We start from the raw sequence: 22,239 nt of genomic DNA on the forward strand, positions 1-22,239 counted from the left end.
GAATGAACACTTATTTTAACTTAATATAATACATCAATAAAATCATTTTATCCTCAAATAAATAATGAAACATGTTCAATTTGGTTTAAATAATGCAAAAACAAAGTGTTGGAGAAGAAAGTAAAAGTGCAATATGTGCCATGTAAAAAAGCTAACGTTTAAGTTCCTTGCTCAGAACATGAGAACATATGAAAGCTGGTGGTTCCTTTTAACATGAGTCTTCAATATTCCCAGGTAAGAAGTTTTAGGTTGTAGTTATTATAGGACTATTTCTCTCTATACCATTTGTATTTCATATACCTTTGACTATTGGATGTTCTTATAGGCACTTTAGTATTGCCAGTGTAACAGTATAGCTTCCGTCCCTCTCCTCGCTCCTACCTGGGCTCGAACCAGGAACACATCGACAACAGCCACCCTCGAAGCAGCGTTACCCATGCAGAGCAAGGGGAACAACTACTCCAAGTCTCAGAGCGAGTGACGTTTGAAACGCAATTAGCGCGCACCCGCTAACTAGTTAGCCATTTCACATCGGTTACACCAGCCTAATCTTGGGAGTTGATAGGCTTGAAGTCAGAAACAGCGCAATGCTTGAAGAGCTGCTGGCAAAACGCACCAAAGTGCTGTTTGAATGAATACTTAGAGCCTGCTGCTGCCTACCATCGCTCAGTCAGACTGCTCTATCAAATATCAAATCATAGACTTAATTATAACATAATAACACACAGAAATACGAGCCTTTGGTCATTAATATGGTTGAATCCAGAAACTATCATTTCGAAAACGAAACGTTTATTATTTCAGTGAAATACGAAACCGTTCTGTATTTCATCTAAGGGGTGGCATCCCGAAGTCTAAATATTCCTGTTACATTGCACAACCTTCAATGTTATGTCATAATTATGTACAATTCTGGCAAATTAATTACGGCCTTTGTTAGGAATAAATGGACTTCACACAGTCCGCAATGAGCCAGGCGGCCCAAACTGCTGTATATACTCTGACTGCTTGCACGGAACGCTAGAGAAGTGACACAAATTCATGTTAGCAGGCAATATTAAGTAAATATGCAGGTTTAAAAATATATACTTGTGTATTGATTTTAAGAAAGGCATTGATGTTTATGGTTAGGTACATTGGTGCAACGATAGTGCTTTTTTCGCAAACACGCTTGTTAAATCATCACCCGTTGGTGAAGTAGGGTGTGATTCAATGAGAAATTAACAGGCACCGCATCGATTATATGCAAGGCAGGACACGTTAGATAAACTAGTAATATCATCAACCATGTGTAGTTAACTAGTGATTATGTTAACATTTACATTACATTACATTTACGTCATTTAGCAGACGCTCTTATCCAGAGCGACTTACAAATTGGTGCATTCACCTTATGATATCCAGTGGAACAACCACTTTACAATAGTACATCTATATCTTTTTTTTTGGGGGGGGGGGTAGAAGGATTACCTTATCCTATCCCAGGTATTCCTTAAAGAGGTGGGTTTTCAGGTGTCTCCGGAAGGTGGTGATTGACTCCGCTGTCCTGGCGTCGTGAGGGAGCTTGTTCCACCATTGGGGTGCCAGAGCAGCGAACAGTTTTGACTGGGCTGAGCGGGAACTGTGCTTCCGCAGAGGTAGGGAGGCGAGCAGGCCAGAGGTGGATGAACGCAGTGCCCTTCTTTGGGTGTAGGGACTGATCAGAGCCTGAAGGTACGGAGGTGCTGTTCCCCTCACAGCTCCGTAGGCAAGCACCATGGTCTTGTAGCAGATGCGAGCTTCAACTGGAAGCCAGTGGAGTGTGCGGAGGAGCGGGGTGACGTGCGAGAACTTGGGAAGGTTGAATGCCAGACGGGCTGCAGCGTTCTGGATGAGTTGTAGGGGTTTAATGGCACAGGCAGGGAGCACCGCCAGCAGCGAGTTGCAGTAATCCAGACGGGAGATGACAAGTGCCTGGATTAGGACCTGCGCCGCTTCCTGTGTAAGGCAGGGTCGTACTCTGCGAATGTTGTAGCGCATGAACCTACAGGATCGGCTCACCGCCTTGATGTTAGCTGAGAACGACAGGGTGTTGTCCAGGGTCACGCCAAGGCTCTTAGCACTCTGGGAGGAGGACACAATGGAGTTGTCAACCGTGATGGCGAGATCATGGAACGGGCGTCCTTCCCCGGGAGGAAGAGCAGCTCCGTCTTGCCGAGGTTAAGCTTGAGGTGATGATTCGTCATCCACACTGATATGTCTGCCAGACATGCAGAGATGCGATTCGCCACCTGGTTATCAGAAGGGGGAAAGGAGAAGATTAATTGTGTCGTCTGCGTAGCAATGATAGGAGAGACCATGTGAGGATATGACGGAGCCAAGTGACTTGGTGTATAGCGAGAATAGGAGAGGGCCTAGAACTGAGCCCTGGGGGACACCAGTGGTGAGAGCATGTGGTGCGGAGACGGATTCTCGCCACGCCACCTGGTAGGAGCGACCTGTCAGGTATGACGCAATCCAAGAGTGAGCCGCGCCGGAGATGGCCAACTCGGAGAGGGTGGAGAGGAGGATCTGATGGTTCACAGTATCAAAGGCAGCAGATGGGTCTAGAAGGATGAGAGCAGAGGAGAGCGAGTTAGCTTTAGCAGTGCGGAGAGCCTCCGTGACACAGAGAAGTGCGGTCTCAGTTGAATGGCCAGTCTTGAAACCTGACTGATTTGGATCAAGAAGGTCATTCTGAGAGAGATGGCAAGAGAGCTGGCCAAGGACAGCACGCTCAAGAGTTTTGGAGAGAAAAGAAAGAAGGGATACTGGTCTGTAGTTGTTGACATCGGAGGGATCGAGTGTAGGTTTTTTGAGAAGGGGTGCAACTCTCGCTCTCTTGAAGACGGAAGGGACGTAGCCAGCGGTCAAGGATGAGTTGATGAGCGAGGTGAGAAGGTCTCCGGAAATGGTCTGGAGAAGAGAGGAGGGGATAGGGTCAAGCGGGCACGTTGTTGGGCGGCCGGCCGTCACAAGATTTCATCTGGAGAGAGAGGGGAGAAAGAGGTCAAAGCATAGGGTAGGGCAACGTGAGCAGGACCAGTGGTGTCGTTTGACTTAACAAATGAGGATCGCATATCGTCAACCTACTTTTCAAAATGGTTGACGAAGTCATACGCAGAGAGGGAGGAGAGGGGGAGGAGGATTCAGGAGGGAGGAGAAGTTGGCAAAGAGTTTCCTAGGGTTAGAGGCAGATGCTTGGAATTTAGAGTGGTAGAAAGTGGCTTTAGCAGCAGAAACAGAGGAAGAAAATGTGGAGAGGAGGGAGTGAAAAGATGCCAGGTCCGCAGGGAGGCTAGTTTTCCTCCATTTCCGCTCGGCTGCCCGGAGCCCTGTTCTGTGAGCTCGCAATGAGTCGTCAAGCCACGGAGCAGGAGGGGAGGACTGAGCCGGCCGGGAGGATAGGGGACATAGTCAAAGGATGCAGAAAGAGAGGAGGGTTGAGGAAGCAGAATCAGGAGATTCGTTGGAGAAGGGTTGAGCAGAGGGAAGAGATGATAGTATGGAAGAGGAGAGAGAGAGAGAGCGAAGGTTGCGACGGCGCAATACCATCTGAGTAGGGGCAGAGTGAGTAGTGTTGGAGGAGAGCGAGAGGGAAAAGGATACAAGGTAATGGTCGGAGACTTGGAGGGGAGTTGCAGTGAGATTAGTAGAAGAACAGTATCTAGTAAAGATGAGGTCAAGCGAATTGCCTGCCTTGTGAGTAGGGGGGGACGGTGAGAGGGTGAGGCCAAAAGAGGAGAGGAGTGGAAAGGAGGCAGAGAGAAATGAGTCAAAGGTAGACGTAGGGAGGTTAAAGTCACCCAGAACTGTGAGGGGTGAGCCATCCTCAGGAAAGGAACTTATCAAGGTGTCAAGCTCATTGATGAACTCTCCAAGGGAACCTGGAGAGCGATAAATGATAAGGATGTTAAGCTTGAATGGGTTAGTGACTGTGACAGCATGGAATTCAAATGAGGGGAGAGACAGATGGGTCAGGGGAGAAAGAGAGAATGTCCACTTGGGAGAGATAAGGATTCCAGTGCAACCACCCCGCTGACCAGATGCTCTTGGGGTATGCGAGAACACGTGGTCAGACGAGGAGAGAGCAGTAGGAGTAGCAGTGTTTTCTGTGGTAATCCATGTTTCCGTCAGCGCCAAGAAGTCGGGGGACTGGAGGGTAGCATAGGCTGAGATGAACTCTGCCTTGTTGGCCGCAGACCGGCAGTTCCAGAGGCTGCCGGAGACCTGGAACTCCACGTGGGTCGTGCGAGCTGGGACCACCAGGTTAGAGTGGCAGCGGCCACGCGGTGTGACGCGTTTGTGTGGCCTGTGCAGAGAGGAGAGAACAGGGATAGGCAGACACATGGTTGACAAGCTACAGGAGAGGCTACGCTAATGCAAAGGAGATTGATCATTTTTTATAAGATAAGTTTAATGCTAGCTAGCAACTTACCTTGGCTCCTTGCTGCCCTCGCGTTACAGGTGGTCAGCCTGCCATGCAGGCTCCTCGTGGAGTGCAATGTAAGGCAGGTGGTTAGAGCATTGGACAAGTAACCGGAAGGTTGCAAAAACGAATCCCCCCTGAACAAGGCAGTTAACCCCTGTTCCTCGGCCGTCATTGAAAATAAGAATGTGTTCTTAATCTGACTTGCCTAGTTAAATAAAGGTGTAAAACAAAAAAATCTGCAAATCGGAGGCCAAAAATACCGATTTCCGATTGTTATGAAAATTTGAAATCGGCCCTAATTAATCGGCCATTCCGATTAATCGGTCAACCTCTAGATAGTACCTGCAAAACACCAGTTTCATCTAATGAAGCTGCCAGTTGAGGACTTGTGAAGTGTCTTTCTCAAACTCGACACTCTAATGTACTTGTCCTCTTGCTCAGCTGTGCACAGGGGGCTCCCACTCCTCTTTCTATTATGGTTAAAGCCAGTTTGCGCTGTTCTGTGAAGGGAGTAGTGCACAGTGTTGTACGAGAACTAGAGGTCGACCGATTAATCGGAATGGCCGATTTTAATTAGGGCCCATTTCAAATTTTCATAACAATCGGAAATCGGTATATTTGGACGCCGATTTGTCAATTTTTTTATTGAATTCATTTTTTTACACCTTTTACTTAACTAGGCAAGTCAGTTAATAACAACACATTCTTAGTTTCAATGTCGGCCTAGGAACGGTGGGTTAACTGCCTTGTTCAGGGGCAGAATTACAGATTTTTACCTTGTCAGCTCGGGGATTCAATCTTGCAACCTTGCGGTTAACTAGTCCAACGCTCTAACCACCTGCTTTACATTACACTCCACGAGGAGCCTGCCTGTTACGCGAATGCAGTAAGAAACCAAGGTAAGTTGCTAGCTAGCATTAAACTTATAAAAAACAATCAATCAATCATAATCACTAGTTAACTACACATGGTTGATGATATTACTAGTTTATCTAGCCTGTCCTGCGTTGCATATAATCGCTTAGGTACACGTTGCTCCAACGTGTACCTAACCATAAACATCAATGCCTTTCTTAAAATCAATACACAAGTATATATTTTTAAACCTGCATATTTAGTTAATATTGCCTGCTAACATGAATTTCTTTTAACTAGGGAAAATGTGTCACTTCTCTTGCAACAGAGTCAGGGTATATGCAGCAGTTTGGGCCGCCTGGCTCGTTGTGAACTAATTTGCCAGAATTTTAAGTAATTATGACAACATTGAAGGTTGTGCAATGTAACAGGAATATTTAAACTTAGGGATGCCACCCGTTAGATAAAATACAGAACAGTTTCGTATTTCACTGAAAGGAAAAACGTTTTGTTTTCGAGATGATAGTTTCTGGATTCGACCATATTAATGACCTAAGGCTCATATTTCTGTGTGTTTATTATATTATAATTAAGTCTATGATTTGATAGAGCGGTCTGACTGAGCAGTGGTAGGCACCAGCACGCTCGTAAGCATTCATTCAAACAGCACTTTCGTGCGTTTTGCCAGCAGCTCTTCGCTGCGCTTCAAGCATTGCGCTGTTTATGACTTCAAGCCTATCAACTCCAGAGTTTAGGCTGGTGTAACCCATGTGAAATGGCTAGCTAGTTAGCGGTGCGCGCTAATAGCGTTTCAAACATCACTCGCTCTGAGACTTGGAGTAGTTGTTCCCATTGCTCTGCATGGTTAACGCTGCTTCGAGTGTGGCTGTTGTCGACGTGTTCCTGGTTCGAGCCCAGGTAGGAGCGAGGAGAGGGACGGAAGCTATATTGTTATACTGGCAATACTAAAGTGCCTATAAGAACATCCAATAGTCAAAGGTATATGAAATACAAATCATATAGAGAGCAATAGTCCTATAATAATCTACAACCTAAAACTTCTTACCTGGGAATATTGAAGACTCATGTTAAAAGGAACCACCAGCTTTCATATGTTCTCATGTTCTGAGCAAGGAACTTAAAAGTTAGCTTTTTTACATGGCACATATTGCACTTATACTTTCTTCTCCAACACTTTGTTTTTGCATTATTTAAACCAAATTGAGCATGTTTCATTATTTATTTGAGGCTAAATTGATTTTGATGTATTAAGTTAAAATAAGTGTTCATTCAGTATTGTTGTAATTGTCATTATTACAAATAAACCAAAAACAATCGGCCGATTAATCGGCAGCGGCTTTTTTGGGCCTCCAATAATCGGTATTGGCGTTGAAAAATCATAATCGGTCGACCTCTAACCAGAACTTCAGTTTCTTGGCAATTTCTCGCATGGAATAGCCTTCATTTCTCAGAACAAGAATAGACTGACGAGTTTTTGAAGAAAGGTCTTTGTTTCTGGCCATTTTGAGCCTGTAATCGAACACCCAAATGCTGATGCTCCAGATACTCAACTTGTCTAAAGAAGGACAGTTTTATTGCTTCTTTAACCAGAACAACGGTTGTCAGCTCTCCTAGCATAATTGCAAAAGGGTTTTCTAATGATCAATTAGCCTTTTAAAATGATCAACTTGGATTAGCTAACACAATGTGCCATTGGAACACGGGAGTGATGGTTGCTGATAATGGGCCTCTGTACGCCTATATAGCTATTCCATTAAAAATCAGCGGTTTCCAGCTACAATAGACATTTACAACATTAACAATGTCTACACTGTATTTCTGATCAATTTGATGTTATTTTAATGGACCAAAAATGTGCTTTTCTTTCAAAAACAAGAACATTTCTATGTGACCCCAAACTTTTGAACGGTAGTGTATTTGTAGATGTTGCTGCAGGTGCAGTGAAATGCTTGTGTTTACAGTACCTAGCAATACACACAAATCCCAAAAATGTAAAGAAAGAAATATCAGATGTGTGTGTGGACAGCGTGTGAATAGAAAAGGTCTGTACAGCAGTAGTTATGTAGGATGAGCCTTGACTAGAATACAGTATGTACATATGAAGTGGGTAAAACAGTATGTAAACATTATTAAAGTGACAAGTGTTTAATGACAATGTACGTAGGGCAGCAGTCTCTAAGGTTCAGGTCAGGGTACTGGGTGGAGGCTGGCCATTGACTGGTGTGTGTGTGTGTGTTTTTGAATGCCATTGAGCTCTCTTTCACATTAAACAGTCTTCTGGTGCCTAAAGAGAATGAGCTAGGCAAACAGCGAAGAAATGATAAACGAACTCTACTCAACCTCACATTCATGGACTTTGCCTCTTCCTTGAGCTGTCTTAACAAAACAAGATGGCTTAGCCTATAGGCCTAACAACAGTAAAATGAGGGCGTTATCCTTAACGGTGTGGGCCGGCAGTCTATTTTACGTTGTCCCCCCCACCCACAGTCAGTCACCATGGCAACGTCAGTTAATCATTGACAGTTTTTCCCAATTTGTTTTGAACAGTTCACAGGTAAGAAGAAGGCTATTATCAGGTAGTCTAAAAACCTGCCCTATATTCAGAGCAGAGCTGGGGTCAATTCGAGTTGAGGATAGGTATTCAGGATGTAAACTGAAGTAACTATTCCAAATTTGAAAAAACACCATCTATTTTCAATGACTTCTCAATAAACTGAGTAGAAGTTATTTCACAAGTTTTTACATTTTAGAATTTAAAATTAAAATCACTTCCTGAGTTGACTGCCGTCAATTCGATTTGACCCCAGCCCTGATTCAGAGGTCTGGCTGTCTGTCGCTCAGTAGAGTTAAAGCAGGACTGACTGACATTTTTCACAAGGATCCATTGAAGAGGGTCTCCTCTTTGTTTACCTGTGGCTGTGGCCAACATTTTTCCACAACTACAACAAGTCCTATTCAGATCCTATTTGAAGTCGAGCAGATCTGTAACTCTGCCCATTTGTATCCATTTTGTGACTAAATTCAGCAGGCCCAATGCCATTGTCTAATGTCTACAGTAAAGTTGTCAGTATTTCTGAACCGGCCGTTATGGTGGCAACTTATTTTCTTTGACCCCTGATTTTAAGACGATGTTGAGCTAATAGGCTATTCTGTATTTGATTTATGTGGCAGTCTGTGTGTTCTAATCTAGCATGCGCACCCTGTCGTCTTTAGCGTTAATTGCTAGTTTAGGCCTAGGGCCCCATGTTTTTAACGGCCTTAGGTCGATAGTCTAATCAATTACCAACACTGTGTTTCTGTGTGACACCCCCCCCCACACACACACACACACACACACACACCTTTGCCTTTGTCCTATGCAGGCCTGCAATCTTGAAGGCCACCTACTGTCAGCCTATATACATAGTAGAGACTCCAGCTTTACAAGTTTTCACTGATAACCAAGGCTGTTCAGGTGTGACACACAGGGCTGGTATTTCAGCAACTTGTGAGCAAAGGCCTGCTCCATGTATGAGTCAAAAGAGCATCCCACTTCCGAAATGAGCACTTCCTTCCTGCCTCCCCCCAACATCAACAATATCTGACACCCCAGCACTCTCAGGCCTGCCAGTCTCTGAGCCCATGACAGACAATTCCTCCATTTATCCGGCCAATCCCCCACAATTCCATGTGTGGGGTGTGTTCTGTTTTGACCCAGCCTTTGTTCAGAGTGCTGAATGCTTGTAAACAGCTGGGCCTGTATTCAAAACAGGTCATGAACGAGAGAAATAGACAGAGGGAGGAATATGGACAAAGATCAATAGGGAAATGGACAGAGAGAGGGAGAGAAGTACAGTGAGGGTGTGAGTAAGAGAGGGAGAGAAGTACAGTGAGGGAGGGAGTAAGAGAGGGAGAGAAATCGAGACGAGGAGAAATTTTATTTTTCCTCAGTTTGCTGTTGCTGTGTATTTGTTAATGAAGTGACACTCGCTCTGCACAGTGACACGCTTCATCTCGGCCTAACCAATAAGAATCAGAGCCGTTCTTAATCATACCATCTACATGGCTACATACTGTAGGACTTTTCCTGAACTGTCCCATAAAACAACACAATACAGCCAGCTCCTCACTGTTCATTGATGTAGGGGTTGAACTTGTGTTTGAACATGCCATTCATGGAATGTCCTCTTTCTGCTATGCACCCCCCCTCCCTCTCCCACTCAGGATGTAATTTAGTGATTGTGAAAGATTCTTTGGAATTAGTTTTTTTATTTTTTATGTTTGTGTTTACTGATTAGGACTACTCTACCTGCTTGTGCATGTTAATGTCCCCATTTTCATGTGGATTCTCGAACAATGTTAGCTAATTATTAACGTGTGTGTGCAGGTATCTCAAGTGGTGGTATAAGAAGACTCAAATAGAGAAGAAGGCTCCTTTCATTGATATGTTCCGAGCCATTCCCCTGAGACAGATCTATGGTAGGTGGACACAACATAATATTACAATAAACTAGTATCAATACCTATATTAATGAATATCACTAATACTCATGAGTATTGAAACATTTGAAAACACATTTGCTGTATTGAAACACCCTCCTTTGCAGGTGCCCCTCTAGGCGGTATAGGAGGAGGTACCATCACGCGAGGCTGGCGGGGGGAGTTCTGCAGGTGGCAACTCAACCCTGGGATGTACCACTACAAAACTGTAATCGCTAACCAGGTAGGCTTGGGAAAAGACTGCCTAGCACCTAGTAACACGCTATGGTATAACTTAACTGTGAGAAAAGTCCAGTTTAAGTCCTGTACACATGCACTACTAATTATCTTAGTTTTCTAAATGGGTTATGCCTTTAACAAATAATATTTTCAAATAGGCTTAAAGCCTCTTAGCTCCAGTTCTTAACTGTTGGTCAATAACAGAACTCCTTCACAATTCACTGCGTCGACAGGACCTTTTGAGGTCTCCACCTCTACTGCTCCTAGTTCATATTTAAAGTCCACTCTATTTAGTCTAGTCGGAGTATGGTGTATATGAAGTTCACTTTGTGGCACATGTATTATACTATATATTCAGATCTCTTCCAGTCCTTTTGTCTTCCCATATCCCTCCTCTCTGTCTCCTAGTTCACGGTGTGCCTGCGTCGGGGCGGTCAGACGGTGTACCAGCAGGTGTTGTCAGTGGAGCGCCCCCCCACGCTGCAGGGCTGGAACTGGGGCTACTGCGGAGAGTACGCCTTCTACCACGCCTTGTACCCCCGGGCCTGGACAGTCTACCCCCTTCCTGGGCAGAACGTCACCCTCACCTGTAGACAGGTGTCACCCGTCATCCCCCACGACTACCAGGTAACTGGGAATGTCCCCCAATGACATGACTTAGCATTGGGTTTCAGTCATATTGTTTCCACTAAATGTCCCCTAAGGCCATGACTTGGCATTGGGTTTCAGTCATATTGTTTCCACTTCAGCCAATGTGGCTGAAGCAGAGATGGTGTCCCCCCCAAATGGCACCCTATTCCCAATGTAGTGCACTACTTTTGACTAGGGCTCTGGCCAAAAGTAGTGCACTATATAGGGTGCATGATGCCTACGCCAGACAGTCATCCAGCCTTGTCATAAACGTACCTTTTTAACCCTAACCTATCTCTTATTCTTATCTGTATTTTTTGGAACTGCGTTGTTGGTTAGGGGCTCGTAAGTAAGCATTTCACTGTAAGGTCTGTTGTATTCGGCGCATGTGACTAATAAAATTTGATTTGATAACCTTAGAGTTTTATGTGTCTTGGTCTCTGACTCTCCTCCCTCTCTCTCTGCCATCCCTCCATCCCCCAGGATTCCAGTCTCCCAGTGGCGGTGTTTGTGTGGGACATAGAGAACAAGAATGACTACCCGTTGGACGTCTCAATCATGCTCACCATGGTCAATGGGTCAGGCCACAAGGACGACAAGAGCGGGGGCCACTGGAATGAACCATTCCACCTGGAGAAGGAGGGGGAGTCAGTGTCTGGAGTTTTGCTTCATCACTGCACCACAGTGAACCCCTACACTCTGTGCATGGCAGCGCGAGAACAGGTAGACGTCATAAATTCACAATATGGTTTTACAGTTGTGCACTGGTAATGTTTCTGTTTACGATTTATCATTTGTTTTCATTGCTCTTGACACTTTCCTTTCAATTAAAAAAACACTGGCCATTTGAAGATGGCATAACCATTATCACCTTGTTAACTGTGTGGTGTGTGTGTGTGTGTGTGTGTGAGAAGTCTGACAGGGAGATCAGTCACCAGACAGCGTTCAGTCCAAAGGGAACCTGTGGGGCGCTGTGGAGTGACCTCATCACTGATGGACGGCTGGACTCCCCCACTGGTCAGTAGTATCAACCGGCGATCACTAATCACTATTTAAAAAAAATATTCTCCCCCCTCTGTTGTTAAAACAGCTAGCTGGAGCCGACTGAGCGTTGAACCAACGATCTGTAGTCAGCGAAATCTAGAAATTAGGCACTTTTTACTAAACGTATGCAGTTCAAATATTCTTATAGATTGTCATATAATGTAACATCCTTGGGTACATTTACATTTAAGTCATTTAGCAGACGCTCTTATCCAGAGCGACTTACAAATTGGTGCATTCACCTTATGATATCCAGTGGAACAACCACTTTACAATAGTGCATCTACAGGAAAGGAAGGGATATATTAGTAATTGTTGGACAACCCTCTGTAAGGGTCGTAGGGTTTGAATGACAGCACCCACATGATTCCTTTTCCAGGTCATAGTCAAGTCTTTTATGAACGCCATATAATTAGTACTTGGCGATAGAGTGAAGTGGGAGAGTAAAGTATTTTCCTTTTCCTTGACATTCACTCTCCTCCTTCTTCCCCACCCCTCCGCCTCGTCCCCACAGGTTCCAATCCTCCCACCCAGAAGGGAGAGAAGGTGGCAGCAGCCCTGGCAGTGGGCTGTTCAGTGCCGGCTCAGGGCCACAACGATCTGGAGTTTAGCTTGGCGTGGGACATGCCCAACATCACATTTGGCTCCAGGGAGAGGGAACACGTCAGGTAACATTTAAAAAATGGGTAGAATTCCAATTGACAATCCATCCTCGTTTAGGATAGTGGTCAGTATCTCCAGACTGGGAGGAACAACTTCATTTTTTTATTTTCTCAATAAGCTTCATGTTAAAAGGCCTTGAATTTACTGCTCTTTTTCTATGTAATATGACTAAAAGCTGTCACGACAGAGACCGGGTTTCAATTCACCGACGGGGAGGAACAACTTTTTATTACGTGTCTATGAGATAAGCCTTATTGTAAATTGGACTAATGGACAGAATTTATTTCCTCATCTATTGCTTTCCCCAATTCCTCTCAATCTGTTCTTTTACCTTTATTTAACTAGGCAAGTCAGTTAAGAACAAATTCTTATTTTCAATGACGGCCTAAACTGCCTGTTCAGGGGCAGAACGACAGATTTGTACCTTGTCAGCTCGGGGATTTGAACTTGCAACCTTTCGGTTTCTAGTCCAACGCTCTAACCACTAGGCTACCCTGTCGCCCCAGTGTCCCAGCTCAGTTTTCAACAACGTACACTGCATGCTACACCTCAAGTTAGTCAGGTCTTTTTTTTTATTACATTAATTAGCACAATGCCCACTTAACCCAGAAGCCAGCCGCACCAATGTGTCGGAGGAAACACAGTACACCTGGCGTCAGCGTGCATTGCACCCGGCCCGCCACGGAGTCGCTAGTGTGCGATGGGACAAGGACATACCTGCCGGCCAAACCCTCCCCTAACCCGGACGACGCTGGGCCAATTGTGCGCCGCCCCATGACTCTCCCGGTTGTGGCCGGCTGTTACAGCCTGGACTCAAACCCAGAATCTCTAGTGGCACAGCTAGCACTGCGATGCAGTGCCTTAGACCACTGTGCCACACGGGAAAGGCTCTTGTCAGTTAGGTCTGACATGAGGAAAGGTTGCTGTACACTCTGCATACTTGACGCTAAAATATGCTTTATCCTTGACCAGTGGTTCCCAAACTTTTTATAGTCCCGTACCCCTTCAAACCTCCAGCTGCGTACCCCCTCTAGCACCAGGGTCAGCGGACTCTCAAATGTTTTTTGCCATCATTGTAAGCCTGCCACACGCACTATATGATACATTTATTAAACATAAGAATGAGTGAGTTTTTGTCACAACCCGGCTCGTGGGAAGTGCCAAAGAGCTCTTAATAACCAATAATTTTGCTCTTTATTTAGCTATCTTACATATAGAACTTTATTTGTTCATTGAAAATTGTGAATAACTCACCACAGGTTAAGGAGAAGGGTGTGCTTGAAAGGATGCACATAACTGCAATGTTGGGTTGTATTGGAAAGAGTCTGTCTTAAATAATTTTCTTGCTAGTGAGCGCAGCCCAATCCAGATATCTGGCAGTTGCTTCTGATTTGAAATTAAATTTTCACAGAACTGCTTGTTGCAATTTCGATGAGGCTCTCTTATTTAGATATCAGTAAGTGGATTGGAGGCGGGGCATGAAAGGGATATCGAATCCAGTTGTTGGTCATCCATTTCAGGAAATTACCTGCGTAATTGCGCAGCCAACTCACTCAGGTGCTTCGCTATATCACATTTGACATTGTCCGTAAGCTTGAGTTCATTTGCACACAAAAAAATCATACAATGATGAAAGACCTGTGTGTTGTCGTTGTTAATGCAGACAGAGAAGAGCTCCAACTTCTTAATCATAGCCTCAACTTTTGTTCCACACGTTGAATATAGTTGCGGAGAGTCCCTGTAATCCTAGATTCAGATCATTCAGGCTAGGAAAAAACATCACCCAGATAGGCCAGTCGTGTGAGAAACTCGTCATCATGCAAGCAGTTAGACAAGTGAAATATTATGGTCAGTAAAGAGAACTTTAAGCCCGTCTCTCAATTTAAAAAAACGTGTCAATACTTTCTTTGCCCCTTGATAACCAGCGCACTTCTGTATGTTGTGAAAGCGTTACATGGTCGCTGCCCATATCATTGCACAGTGCAGAAAATAATCGAGAGTTCAGGGGACTTGCTTTACAGTGAAAATGGTTAACTTTGTTAGTCTCCAAAATGTCTTTCAAGCTGTCAGGCATTCCCTTGGCAGCAAGAGCCTCTCGGTGGATGCTGCAGTGTACCCAAGTGGCGTAGGGAGCAACTGCTTGCAAGCGCATTACCGCTCCACTATGTCTCCCTGTCATGGCTTTTGTGCCAACACATCTTGACCACAAGTCCTTTGATGTCACAAAGCTGTCCAGTACTTTAAACATTTCCTCTCATGTTGTCCTGGTTTCCAGTGGTTTGCAAAAGAGGATGTCTTCGGGTTAGGGTTAGGGACCCCCCATAAATGTAACGGACAAATACCAGGAGCTGTGCCAGGCCCGCCACGTCTGTTGACTCATCCAGCTGTAACGCATAGAATTCGCTGGCTTGTATGCAAAGAAGTAATTGTTTCAAAACATCTCCTGCCATGTCACTGATGCATCGTGAAACAGTGTTGTTTGATGAAGTCATTGTCTGTATAGTTTTTTTTTTTGCCTTTTCCCCCAGCATTGTCCCAGCCATATCCATGGCAGCACGAAGAATGAAGTCCTCCACAATAGTATGGGGCGTGCCTGTCCTAGCCACTTGGTAGCTCACCATATAAGACGCTTCTAGCCTCTTGTTAATGGTATCTGTTGCTTTTATACACGTCTTACTACTCGAAAGTCATCTTAATTTTCGCTCAAAAACTCCCGTGGCTTATTTTTCAAATTGGCACCTTTTTTTCCTCTTCTAAATGTCTGCGCAAGAGTGAAGGTTTCATAGAGTTGTGAGATAGTACTTTTGCACATATAACACTCTGTGGCTGAGGAAAGGCACTACTCCCAATATCAGTGAACCCCAAATCAATGTAATTATCATATTTGCGTCTCTTCGATGGTCCAACGTATCTGTCTGTTCGGTGCGTTCCCCTGGTAAGGGGGCAGTAGCTCTTCGGCTGCATCAGATTCACAACTGTCAGTGTCCATGCTAGCTGGGCTAACAACAAATGTAGAATTACTGATGCTAGCATTGGATGTGCTCGTGGAAGCAGAACAACTTGTCGACAGGTGCAGGTGTAGTACTGCTGGTAGTAGCAGTACTACCAGTAGAGCTAATATGTGTCTCTATGGATGCGGGCCTTCATTTATAAAATTGTAAAAAATAAAATAAAATTGGGCAAACGGAATGAGCAGCTGCTATGTTTGGCTACATACGGACCGTTAGTGGAATTCCCGCAAGAGAGTAACGGTTAATGTGATTGGATGTTAATTATTTGACTAGGCTACCTGTATTTGACATTGTTATTTCGCTGAACACTAGATGGTTTAATTGTATTTTTGGCAATGAAACGAGGCTACTCAGGTGAGGAGGGGGGGGGAGAAGCTCACCCAAATGTATAGCCCCATTTGTAAAATATAAATGGAATGTTTGAAAATGTGAAGAATTATATTTTTAAAAAAAAAGTGAATCACATTTTTATTTGGCGTACCCCAGTTTGAAATACCTGTCCTAGAGTGTCGTGACGATCATTAGTCTGACTGTTATTTATTTTATCAACAATGTTTAATTGTTACTCGATTTTAAATGAATCATGTAACCATGAACTCATTAGGAATTTGGGGAACAACGAGAAGTTGTTTAACGAGTTACCATCTCCCGACTTAAACTCTAAAGATATACAGTTATCTCTTACATCAATAAGTCCCTTATTAATCATTTAGTCTTGCTTTCTGGCACCTTTTGATCCTCACCAATGACATGTGCAACACACAATCACAGGCTCCAGTTACACTGCCCCAGGTGTACACACACTCCTGTCTGTTACTGTAAACCTTGTAACTGCTACTCACTGGAGCACAGCATCTTCAGTGACATGTAACCACATAGATAGATCTATCTATCTATCTATCTATCTATCTATCTATCTATCTATCTATCTATCTATCTATCTATCTATCTATCTATCTATCTATCTATCTATCTATCTATCTATCTATCTATCTATCTATCTATCTATCTCACACAAACCAACAACAACAAAAAACAGTCTGGCAGGTACAGCGTACATCAGATTAGTTACAGTAACATCTTTGAATTAGATTATCTTTGAGTACGAAACCCATTTTCCCAAGTATTCCTGGCCTCTCTCCTCATGTGTTCTTAAAGTAAAGGGCATATGCTCCATATAGTGTATTTCTTTATCAATGTCTACCCATTGTGTCATGGGGGGAGCTGCCAGTAGGACCTTTTTACTGGCTGCCAGTAGGACCTTAACTTACACAATAGACAAGTGCCTGTTATCAGGTATTTCATCCAAATACAAAGAAATGAATGTTAAAACCCATTATTATAGTAAGTTTCAATTGCGGGGCAAGACCAAAAGATATGAGACTGATCTGCCCAGTTATTTCAGTGTTATGTTCCTCCTCCCATTTCTGGTTAATATAGTTTGTGGAGTGTTTCTTTGGGGATAGAATACCCAGGTAAAGATTTAGATTTTTTTTATTTAAAAAATATATATAATTTATACTCCCCAAGTTGTTAGTGAATACTTGGATCAATTTCTGAGGTGCCCAAGTGTCAATCACTTTTATTTAAAAAAGTAGTTGAAGGTGCCTCCCGAGTGGCTCATCGCTCTCTAGTGCCTGCAAGCTCACTTCCGTCGTCAGGTGAACGGTGTTTCCTCTAACACATCGGTGCGGATGGCTTCCGGGTTAAACGAGCAGGTGTTAAGAGGACGCATGACTCGACCGTCAACTCTCCCGAGCCCGTCAGAGTTGCAGCGATGAGACAAGATTATAATTGGATATCACGAAATTGGGGAGGAAAAAAAAAGCTAAAGTCTTGAACTTGCAGGTACCTGTAAAAAATCTAGTTTATCCAAGTCATACAGTGAGGGAAAAAAGTATTTGATCCCCTGCTGATTTTGTACGTTTGCCCACTGACAAAGAAATTATCAGTCTATAATTGTAATGGTAGGTTTATTTGAACAGTGAGAGACAGAATAACAACAAAAAAATCCAGAAAAATGCATGTTAAATGTTCTAAAATTATTTGCATTTTAATGAGGGAAATAAGTATTTGACCCCTCTGCAAAACATGACTTAGTACTTGGTGGCAAAACCCTTGTTGGCAATCAGAGGTCAGACGTTTCTTGTAGTTGGCCACCAGGTTTGCACACATCTCAGGAGGGATTTTGTCCCACTCCTCTTTGCAGAGCTTCTCCAAGTCATTAATGTTTCGAGGCTGACATTTGGCAACTCAAACCTTCAGCTCCCTCCACAGATTTTCTATGGGATTAAGGTCTGGAGACTGGCTAGGCCACTCCAGGACCTTAAGGTGCTTCTTCTTGAGCCAGTCCTTTGTTGCCTTGGCCGTGTGTTTTGGGTCATTGTCATGCTGGAATACCCATCCACGACCCATTTTCAATGCCCTGGCTGAGGGTCTCACCCAAGATTTGACGGTACATGGCCCCATCCATCGTCCCTTTGATGCGAAGAAGTTGTCCTGTCCCCTTAGCAGAAAAACACCCCCAAAGCATAATGTTTCCACCTCCATGTTTGAAGGTGGGGATGGCGTTCTTGGTCATTCCTCCTCCTCCAAACACGGCGAGTTGAGTTGATGCCAAAGAGCTCCATTTTGGTCTCATCTGACCACAACATTTTCACCCAGTTGTCCTCTGAATCATTCAGATGTTCATTGGCATACTTCAGACGGGCATGTATATGTGCTTTCTTGAGCAGGGGTACCTTGCGGGCGCTGCAGGATTTCAGTCCTTCACGGCGTAGTGTGTTACCAATTGTTTTCTTGGTGACTATGGTCCCAGCTGCCTTGATCATTGACAAGATCCTCCCGTGTAGTTCTGTGCTGATTCCTCACCGTTCTCATGATCATTGCAACTCCACGAGGTGAGATCTTGCATGGAGCCCCAGGCCGAGGGAGATTGACAGTTCTTTTTGTGTTTCTTCCATTTGTGAATAATCGCACCAACTGTTGTCACCTTCTCACCAAGCTGCTTGGTGATGGTCTTGTAGCCCATTCCAGCCTTGTGTAGGTCTACAATCTTGTCCCTGATATCCTTGGAGACCTCTTTGGTCTTGGCCATGGTGGAGAGTTTGGAATCTGATTGATTGCTTCTGTGGACAGGTGTCTTTTATATAGGTAACAAGCTGAGATTAGGAGCACTCCCTTTAAGAGTGTGCTCCTAATCTAATCTCGTTACCTGTTTAAAAGACACCTGGGAGACAGAAATCTTTCTGATTGAGAGGGGGTCAAATACTTATTTCCCTCATTAAAATGCAAATCAATTTATAACATTTTTGATATGCATTTTTCTGGATTTTTTTGTTATTCTGTCTCTCACTGTTCAAATAAACCTACCATTAAAATTATAGACTGATCATTTCTTTGTCAGTGGGCAAACGTACAAAATCAGCAGGGGATCAAATACTTTTTTCCCTCACTTACATATATATATGTGTAATTGTTTTTACTTAGGTCATGGAAGCTCCAGATCCCCATTCCTTATAATTGTCCTAAATGATGTGATCCCTCTCTGCGTCCACTGTTTAAATCTGTTATCCTCAGTTGCAGGGATGAAGCTGGGGTCGTATGCGAACCAACTCAGCAGTTTGACCTCTGTCCAAATGAAGTTGCTTTACTATCCTAAACCATATCTTAAAAGATAAATGTATCCACTGACTTTGTATATTGTATATTTCTATTACCCAAAACTGACTGTATAGGCATTTCTGTCAAAGTCTCGTTGGCTTTCCACTTGATTTCGTAGTCTGAATTGCACCAACACACCAAAGGTCTCAATTGGGCTGACACAAAATAATATTTTAGGCTTGGTAAGGCCATACACCCCCCCCCCTCCACACACACACCTCTGCAACATATACATTTTGATTGTTTCAATTCTACTACTAAGAGCCAAAGGAAATTAATTCCACCTGTCCAGGTCATCATATTTTGATGGGAACGTAATTCATGTTAGAAAGTTTGGGTGTGTCTTTCAGTAGATTTACACCAAGATATTTAATGGATGAACAGGTCCACTGGAAGTTGTTCTACCTGCTCTTCAGCTCTTGCTGTGGGGTAGAATTACAGTTAAGTCAGAAGTTTACATACACCTTAGCCAAATGCATTTAAACTCAGTTTTTCACAATTACTGACATTTAATCCTAGTAAAGATTCCCTGTTTTAGGTCAGTTAGGATCACCACTTTATTTTAAGAATGTGAAATGTCAGAATAATAGTAGAGGGAATGATTTATTTCAGCTTTTATTTTTTATCATATTTCCATTCCAGTGGGTCAGAAGTTTATATACACTCAATTAGTATTTGGTATCATTGCCTTTAAATTGTTTAACTTCAATGTTCAAACGTTTCGGATAGCCTTCCACAAGCTTCCCACAATAAATTGGGTGAATTTTGGCCCATTCCTCCTGACAGAGCTGGTGTAACTGAGTCAGGTTTGTAGGCCTCCTTGCTCGCACACACTTTTTCAGTTCTGCCCACAACTTTTCTGTAGGATTGGGGTCAGGGCTTTGTGATGGCCACTCCAATACCACGACTTTGTTGTCCTTAAGCCATTTTGCCACAACTTTGGAAGTTTGCTTGGGGTCATTGTCCATTTGGAAGACCCATTTACTACAAAGCTTTAACTTCCTGACTGATGTCTTGAGATGTTGTTTTAATATATCCACATAATTTTCCTCCCTCATGATGCCATCTATTTTGTGAAGTGCACCAGTCCCTCCTGCAGCACCCCCACAACATGATGCTGCCACCCCCGTGCTTCACGGTTGGGATGGTATTCTTCGGCTTGCAAGCCTCCTCCTTTTTCCTCCAAACATAACGATGGTCATTATGGCCAAACAGTTCTATTTTTGTTTAATCGGAGCAGAGGATATTTCTAAAAAAATTACCATCTTTGTCCCCATGTGCAGTTGCAAACCGTAGTCTGGCTTTTTTTGGGCAGTTTTGGAGCAGTGGCTTCTTCGTTGCTGAGCGGCCTTTCAGGTTATGTCGATATAGGACTCGTTTTACTGTGGATAAAGATACTTTCGTACCTGTTTCGTCCAGCATCTTCACAAGGTCCTTTGCTGTTCTGGGATTGATTAGCACTTTTCGCACCAAAGTACGTTCAGCTCTAGGATACAGAAAGCATCTCCTTCCTGAGCGGTATGATGGCTGCGTGGTCCCATGGTGTTTATACTTGCGTACTATTGTTTGTACAGCTGAACGTGGTACCTTCAGGTGTTTGGTTCATCCTTGGGAGCAATTGCCAGACTCGTGGAGGTCTTGGCTGATTTTCTTTTGATTTTCCCATGATGTCAAGCAAAGAGGCACTGAGTTTGAAGGTAGGCCTTGAAATACATCCACAGGTACACCTCTAATTGACTCACTATAATTGACATAATTTATCAGAAGCTTCTAAAGCCATGACATCATTTTCTGGAATTTTCCACGCTGTTTGAAGGCACAGTCAACTTAGTGTATGTAAACTTCTGACCCACTGGAATTGATACAGTGAAATAATCTCTGTAAACAATTGTTGGAAAAGTTACTTGTCATGCACAAAGTAGATATCCCAACCACCTTGCCAAAACTATAGTTTGCTAACAAGAAATTTGTGGAGTGGTTGAAAAACGAGTTTTTATGACTCCAACCTAAGTGTATGTAATCTTCCGACTTCAACTGTATATATTTTGACTTGTGTACGTCAGTCTAGGTACACTTGAACCTGGGGTCTTTAAGCAATAAGAGAACATCATGAGGATACATGCATATCTTATGTTCACTACCTCTTACTGTTACTCCCTACGAAGACTACTTCTGTGTGCACTTAATCATGAACCAGTTTGTTGACAATGCGTCATCACTGTGTTACCATTGGCCTTGTAGACTTCTGTATTTGCCTGCTACTTGGTAACAGCTATTTTTGAATGAGTGATCATGGAATGTTGTCTCACATTCCTTATTTGAATGCAGTTATTTTAAGTCTGCTCTGGATAAGAAATGTAATGTAATATATTTGATGGCTGCCCATGGGTCCTGGTCAAAAGTAGTGCACTATCATAGAGAGAATAGGGTACCATTTTGCACGCAGCCAATGTCTTTTGTGTATGTTTTCTAGGAGGTACACGCGTTTCTTTGGTACCAAGGCGGACGCTGCTCCCTCTCTCAGCCACTACGCGCTGACACACTACAGACTGTGGGAGAGGAGTATCGAGGAGTGGCAGAGACCCATACTGCAGGACAGGTACCTACCTTCAGAAAATATTCACACCTCTTGACTGTTTCCACATTTTGTTGTTACAGCCTGAATTTAAAATGTATTAAATTGAGGTTGTGTCACCTGCCTACATACAATACCCCATAATGTCAAAGTGTAATTATGTTAAGAAAATGTTTTTGAGTAGTGAATTTCAAACAGATTCAACCAGAAAGACCAGAGAGGATTTCCAGTGCCTTGCAAAGAAGGGCACCTATTGGTAGATGGGTTCAAAAAAAAGCAGACTTTGAATATCTCTGAGCATGATGAAGTTATTAATTACACTTTGGATGGTGTATTAATACACCCAGTGACTTCAAAGTTACAGGCGTCCTTCCAAACTCAGTTGCTGGAGAGGAAGGAAACCGCTCAGGGATTTGAACATGAGGCCGGCCAATGGTGACTTTAAAACACTTAGAGTTTAATGGCTGTGATAGGAGAAAACTGAGGATGGATCAGAAACATTGTAGTTACTCCACAATACTAACCTAAATGACAAGTGAAAAGAAGGAAGCCTGTACAGAATACAAATATTCCAAACATGCATTCAGTTTGCACTAAGGAACTAAATTAAAACAGCAAAACATTTGGCA

At 43.5% G+C, this 22,239-nt stretch overlaps 1 protein-coding gene across 15 annotated transcripts in view; it reads left to right on the forward strand.

The window, feature by feature from the left end:
• gba2 (glucosidase, beta (bile acid) 2) overlaps positions 1–22,239 on the forward strand; it is a 44,740-nt gene that overhangs the window by 3,199 nt on the left and 19,302 nt on the right. For all 15 annotated transcript variants that reach the window (XM_014156205.2, XM_014156208.2, XM_014156207.2 and 12 more), the window contains 7 exons: positions 9,693–9,784; positions 9,913–10,028; positions 10,433–10,651; positions 11,138–11,377; positions 11,569–11,671; positions 12,213–12,366; positions 21,509–21,634. In XM_014156205.2, coding sequence (XP_014011680.2) covers positions 9,693–9,784; positions 9,913–10,028; positions 10,433–10,651; positions 11,138–11,377; positions 11,569–11,671; positions 12,213–12,366; positions 21,509–21,634 — 1,050 coding nt within the window. The remainder of the gene's footprint in view (positions 1–9,692; positions 9,785–9,912; positions 10,029–10,432; positions 10,652–11,137; positions 11,378–11,568; positions 11,672–12,212; positions 12,367–21,508; positions 21,635–22,239) is intronic.

This window comes from Salmo salar, chromosome ssa18 (assembly GCF_905237065.1).
Source record: "Salmo salar chromosome ssa18, Ssal_v3.1, whole genome shotgun sequence".
NCBI lineage: Eukaryota > Metazoa > Chordata > Actinopteri > Salmoniformes > Salmonidae > Salmo > Salmo salar.